At 47.0% G+C, this 6517-nt stretch overlaps 1 protein-coding gene across 1 annotated transcript; it reads left to right on the forward strand.

The window, feature by feature from the left end:
• Positions 1-319: 319 nt before the first annotated feature.
• On the forward strand, positions 320-6165 carry LOC145718176 (uncharacterized). The gene is made up of 4 exons (XM_081809641.1): positions 320-386; positions 1995-2147; positions 5165-5272; positions 5511-6165. The coding sequence occupies exons 2-4, from the start codon at positions 2034-2036 to the stop codon at positions 5733-5735; spliced, it is 447 nt and encodes a 148-aa protein (XP_081665767.1). The 5' UTR covers positions 320-386; positions 1995-2033; the 3' UTR covers positions 5736-6165.
• The last annotated feature ends 352 nt before the right edge of the window (positions 6166-6517 follow it).

Below are 6517 nucleotides of genomic sequence, written 5' to 3' on the forward strand. Positions count from 1 at the left end.
CTTGAGAAATAGCTTCATAGCATCCCCTGCCCCCCCCCCAACACTCAGCTCATGGCTTTGCACACAGGGGACATTTAGGCAACAGGTGCTCTGTTGATGGGTTTCATTTTCCACCTTCAAAAAGAAACTGGATTTGAGCCCATTTAAGGCTGACCAACCATTTTAAAAATGCACATTGGATGGCAACTCATGTCTTCTTGATGGGGGGGCCATGTTGCTTTGCATCCACCTGCGAGCAAGCTCTGTTACAACACTATTTGGAAAGCAAAGGAGGTGAATCGAATTGATACTTACCTTCTTGCTTCTCTTTTCAAGGATTGTCTTTGTACCTGGAATATCTTCTGGTATATTATAAAAAAATTACAAGCCAAACCCAGGAACTTCAGGTAATATTTTAACTTTGAAAGTTCATTTCAGCTCCTCCTTGGAGCGTTTATATAGCACTGTGCATTTTAACCCTGTTTTTTCTCTGTTAACTAGTCAGTCCACATTCTCCAAGATGTGACATGATATCTCCACTTGACACAAAAAGATTCAAACGGTGGCTAAAATCTCCCAGGAGGGCAAGGGCAAAGACAGGATGCTTGTTGTCTTCTGTCAAAATTATCAGAAAGATTTAAATGCCATCAGATCTTGAGAATTATGCTTATTAAATACACAGCTACCCACAATATGGGGAGCAGGATTACCAGAAGTTACATAATGTCCACATTTTAGAGGCAAATAATCCTTAGGGATTGTACTCACTCTGGTAGCTACTGCCATAACAAGGCTTTGTAATAAACACCTACAAAACTTTAGTGGCATTCCACAATTACTGTTCACTGCTCACATGTCTGGGGTCAGCCACTAGGTGGGTACACCAGTCCTGGACAGGGTTGCCCAAGTGTCTGGCTGTTGGCTGGCCTTGATTGGTCTAGACCAGCCTCAGCTGGAGGAGCTATGCTCTGCTCCACCTGTCTCTCATCCTCCAACAGACTAGCCTGGCCATGTTCCCATGGCGATGAGGAGGTACAGGAGAAAAAGCAGCCCAGTCATGGAAAGCTTTTCAATTCTCTGCTGTGTTAACATCCCATTAGCCAAAGTGGGTCACATGGCTGAGTTCAGTGTCAAAGCAGCCTATGGGTGGTCCCTGCAAGGTACATGGCCAAAGACATGGTGGAGAAAGGGTGAAGTATTGGGACCACCATCATGATCAACCCCACAGACCATCTAGTCCAGCGGTCGACAGACTTTTCCTAAAGCAAAGGGCCAGATGGACAATATTTTAGGCTTGCAGGCTATACAGCGTTTATCACAACTGCTCAACTGCTGCTGTAGAGTAAAAGCAGCCAAGGACAATATGCAAATGAATGAGCATGAGGGGCGTGGCTTTGTTCCAATAAAACTTTATTTATAAAGATTGGCAGTGAGCCAGATTTGGCCTGTAGACAGCACTTTGTCAACCCCTGATCTAGTCCATTCTTCTTATTTTACAGATATGAATATAGAGCCTCAGAGGCAGGTGATTATTTCAATGTCACACAGCTAGTTGATGGAAGAATCAAGACAAAACCTCAGGCCTTCTGACCCTAGCTCACTGCTTTTTCTCTTCCACTCAGCAAATAATAACTAATAATTCTAGCTGCCATTAACTGAGCACCTACTCTGTGCTAAGCACTGTGCTAAAAGCTTTCCATCACGCTCTCACTCGGTCCTTACTCGAAGAGGCAGATACCATTATTATCCTTATTTTCTAAATGAAGAAGCATCTAGAAAGAAGTAGAGCTGAGATTCTATCTAGATCGAGAGTCTGAGTTCTTATCTGCTCTACTCTACTGCTTCACTACCAGAAACTAGGCTAAGCATAGTATTTCTGTGTTTTTAAGAAAGTTTTGTGTAAACCTTTGTACCCCCAAAGGTAAAGAACTTGTAAAAGGAAAATGTTGACATGACTCCTTTAATTAGTCCTGTTTCCCCCTCATCAGCTTCAGTTTCCTTTCCTCTCGTTTCAGATCAAGATCCACAGTTCTCAGGAAACTCAGCAGTCTTTCATGCAAGAGAAGCTGCGGGAGCATCTGGCAGAGAAGGAGAAGCTGAATGAGGACAGGCTGCAGCAAGAGGAGAGGCTAAAAGCCAGAATCAAACGGCTGATGGAAGAGAAGGCGGTAAGGTGGTCCCCGTCGTTTTCTTTACTCCTGGAAACTGACAGAATGGCCTTTTCTGAGAGCATGTACTTGGGAGGAGAAATCTCAGCAACTCCTTGTTTGATGCTATGGAAGTAAATTAATTAAATAGGTGAGTAATGTTGGAGAATTAACATGAAGCTTGAATTTGAAAACTCAATTTGAAACAGTAAAGTTATTGAAATTCCTGGAAATGGTACCTTATTAGCTCAGATACCACAGTCGATTTACCAAGTTCAAGTCATTGCTGCCGGCCCTGGTTTGTAACCGACCAACTGTCTCTTGAGTCTGTGCAAGACCAACTTCACATTAGTCTTCTGCTCTCTCTTGATAGATATCATAGGAAACAAATAGCCAGGATTGCTACTTACTTTTCTAAAAACCAAGCCAGTTACAAGATACTTTGCAGCAGCACCTCTCAAACTTAGAGGTGCCCAGGAAGCACCTGGGAGGCTGTTAAAATGCAGATTCTGACTCGGGAAGGTCTGGGGGCAGAAACTGGCATTCTGCATTTCCATCCAGCTCCCAGCTGGGGCTGAGAGCACAGGTCTGCAGACCACATTTTCAGCAGCAAATCTTGGAGGAAGGTTTTCCCAAAGTTACCTGATAAGCACCACCTGGACACTTGTTAAAAATACAGATTCTCAGGCCCCAGCCCAAACCCACTACATCAGAATCTCTGGAGAAGGCCAGGAAACAGCATTTAATGAACCGGTTCTCATCTTTGTCCAAGAGTCGGCCCTTTTTGATATTCAGGGACTGCCATGAATTTTTAACTACTTCGCTGCCACCACCCTAGATCCATGGCTCATGACTTTGGCTGCCCTTTTGTCACTTAGGAGATTAAAAGGTCCTAATAATGCCTGGCCCCTCTCCTCCCACTCCCATCCCCATGTTCAGCTCTAATTGCGGTGAGGGTGTAGCTGGGACTGTAAGTGCTCCTGGGTGGTTCCCAATATGCAGCCATGGTTGAGAACCATGGCACGCTGTCCCAGCTCCCACCCACCTGGAGACCACAGCCCCAGATCTGCTGGATCCCCCTCCTCCCCTGAGGAGGGCTGCACCTGACACCCTCTCCACCTTTTCTCAGTCGCAGCTGCGTGACTTCTGGCTTGTACCCCCCCTCCCTGTCACACGCACCAGCTCTGCAGACCTCTCTGCCTCGTTCAGCCTCTGATTCATGCCCAGTTATCTCAAGAAATCTCTCTCCTCCTTCTACCTCTTCTTCTGTTTGCCCCTCTCTGCTTTTTATGAAGGAAAAGACTAAAAAGGGAACACTAAAAATTGCATGTGGTCCCCTGAAGGCAGTATTAACAATAGCCTTAAATCAAGGTGAGCCCGTTTTGAAGGTCAGTTCGACATGGAAAAAGCCAGTGTCATTCAAGAGAGGAAAACAAAACCAGAAAGAACTGGAAATCTTCAAAGTCCTCACAAAGCTCTCCACCTGCTTCCTTGCTCCTCCCTGATTACCCTCTCCCTTTCCAAATGTCTTATTTGACTTTTAATTTGGGGTTGACTTTTTCCACTGTGGGTGTGCAGTATTTCGGCCCCACTGTGTTCAATGCCAACTTGGGCACAAGCCTGGGCCTCCCAGATGCCCATTTATAACCTCGATCCTGATGCAGACAAGATCCTGAAGCCAGCCTTGCAAATCCCCTTTAAACAGAATGAACCTCAGTGCACACCACCGCATGAGGAGGGGAAAGCACTATCAGGTACCCACCCAGACGGTACCCTGCTCATGGTCATTATTATCCCATTGAGGGTCATCACTCACCAGACACTTGGTAGATCAACTTGACCCGAGGGACTCAGCTGAAAGTACTGTCTGAGACTTAACAACACAGGTCCCAATTTTATTTTTATTTTTTTAAAAGATTTTATTTATTTGAGAAAGAGATAGAGCACAAACCGGGGGAGGGGCAGAGGGAGAGAGAGAGAGAAGCATTCCCCGCTGAGCATGGAGCCTGACTCGGGGCTTGATCCCAGGACCCTGAGATCATGACCTGTGCCGAAGGCAGATGCTTAACTGACTGAGCCACCCAGGAGCCCTGCGGGGGTCCCAATTTTAAATGAACCTTCCTTACACCATAAGACACCATCACCCCCACCCTTTCTAAAAATACGTGTGTCAAAATTCATTAATTAAACTCCTTCCCATGAATCCTGACTCATTTGAGGACTGTTTGAAAAGTAAGAAATTCTAGGTTGCTTTATCAAGCTAATCCTTTTTTGTTATGAAATGTTAACAACGTGCACTTAACTTGTGCACACACTCATGATTTAGATCAGGGTCAGCAAACTTTTTCCATAAAGAGCCAGATAGTATTTATTTTCAGTTTCGCGGGCCACGCTGCTCTGTCGTGACTGCTCAGCTCTGCTATTTGGTGCAAAAGCAGTCATAGGCAATCTACAAACAGTGAGCAAGGAAGTGTTCCAATAAAACTTGAGTTACAAAATGCAGACAGCAGGCCAGATTTGGCTGGTAGGCTATGGTTAGCCAAACCCTGGCTTAGAAAACAGGCTCTCGAGTCAAATGGACCAGGATTCGAATCCCTGCTCATGTGATTTGCTAGCAAATTTGACAGATTCCTTAGTCCCTCTAAGTCTGTTTCCTCCTCTGCAAAGTAGAGATCACAGAAGAAATGACTGACCCTTATTAATGAACGGTGATCACGTGCCAAGTGGTCTGTGTTCAGCCTCTCATCTGCCCCTCACATTCACCCAGTGCAGGAAGCACTATTATTGTCCCCATTGTACAGATAGGGAGACTGAGGCTTCTATCGCTTCTCACCTTCCTAGGGTCATGCACCTGGAAAGGCCCAACCCGGGGCTCTGATCTGGGCCTGCCTGCTCTGGATCCCTTGCTCCTCGCTACCCACAGTCTCCCCCATGGGGTTGTTGTAGGAGTAAAGAGCTAGCCTGTGCGGTGCCTGGCACAGAGTCCAGATTCCTGCCATGGTAACTATGTCTATTAAACAACAGTCATTGACTTTCAGGCTTTGGAGGAAAGCATTACTCAAGAGAAAAACAGAGCAAAAGAAGCTTTAGAAGAAGAACAGAAGAGAATCCAAGAGCTGGAGAATCGTTTAGACTGCCAGAAGAAGGTATGCTGCTGGGGGAGACAGAGTCGGCCTGAGCCCAAATCAAGGTCACACACCCAGGGAGGACCAACCTGGGGCTCTGAACTGAGCCTGCCCACTCCGGATCCCTTGCTCCTGGCTGCCCAGTCTCCCCTGTAGGGTTGTGGTGAGCAGCGAAGGGCTACCAGTGTAGTTCCTGGCACAGAGTCCAGGTTCCTGCCATGGTAACTATGTCTATTAAACAGTGGCCATTGGATTGCAGGTCTGGGAGGAAAGCATTACCCAAGAGAAAAACAGAGTGAAGGAAGCATTAGAAGAAGAACAGACCAGAGTCCAAGAGCTGGAGAATCGCTTAACCCGCCAGAAGGAGGTATGCAGCTGGGGGAGACAGTCGGCTCGAGCCCAAGTCCGGCTTGTGGGCCATGTGGAAGTGAGTTCTGAACCACGGATGATGGGGGTAGAGCGTGGCAGAGCTTTCCTACCGTGATCTGTCCTTGGGAGGGTTCAGCTACTCTGGGAAGCAGTGGGGCTCAAGGAGAGAGCCCTGGAGTCGTAACTTTGACAGCCAGTTGGAAAAACTGTAAACATGCAGACATAGATAGAACTTGAGAGACAAGTTGGCGCTGGTGACACAGCGTCTTCTGCATGGAGACTGTGTCCCAAAGCATAGACGGGGAGGAGGTACAGGGTCCTGGGACTTCAGGGCTGTGTCAGTCCTCCCAACAACATCCTAAAATCATCCAGCCTTCAGCTCCACCATCAAGGAATTTTGTACAGGCCAGGGCAGTCCAACCCAGTGGTGATGCCTTGGGCTGGCAGAAAGTTCTTTTAGGTTGAGCACAAGAAAACTCTTTCTCCCAGAAGAGCATCAATCCCCCACTGGCCTCCCAGGCCCCTGCAAGGCCTGTCCACCTCCTCATCCACATAATAACCTTTTAGAGGCTTGAAAATGAGACATCTGCTCCTTTCCAGACCCGAATATGCCCTTGTTTCTCCTGGAGCCTGGCCTTGGTCCCCTTCTCTGGCCTGCTCTGTTCTCCAGAAAGCACAGATTGGCCGCTCACTGGCTGAAAAGGGCCTGGGGACATGTTACGTTTGGCCCCCAAGTATTTTATTTTGAATTCATAACATTTACTTAAAAATCCAGATTTCCATCCTCTCCTGAAAAGTCAGAAAATCTGGCCCCATTTCCACTTGGCAGAAGTGGATGGGAGCTCAACCAAGCAGCAGGGATTTCCCACCGTCCCCACCATTCCCTGTTGCGTTCAA

The sequence above is a fragment of the Leptonychotes weddellii genome, unplaced genomic scaffold, assembly GCF_054177405.1.
Source record: "Leptonychotes weddellii isolate Sample4059 unplaced genomic scaffold, ASM5417740v2 HiC_scaffold_11697, whole genome shotgun sequence".
Lineage (NCBI taxonomy): Eukaryota > Metazoa > Chordata > Mammalia > Carnivora > Phocidae > Leptonychotes > Leptonychotes weddellii.

Excerpts from the sequence above, each read along its gene's own strand:
- LOC145718176 (XM_081809641.1), top strand. The coding sequence starts at position 2,034 with ATGCAAGAGAAGCTGCGGGAGCATCTGGCAGAGAAGGAGAAGCTGAAT. Across the intron at positions 2,148-5,164 it reads GGCTGATGGAAGAGAAGGCG|GCTTTGGAGGAAAGCATTAC; the intron begins GTAAGGTGGTCC and ends ATTGACTTTCAG. Across the intron at positions 5,273-5,510 it reads GTTTAGACTGCCAGAAGAAG|GTCTGGGAGGAAAGCATTAC; the intron begins GTATGCTGCTGG and ends ATTGGATTGCAG.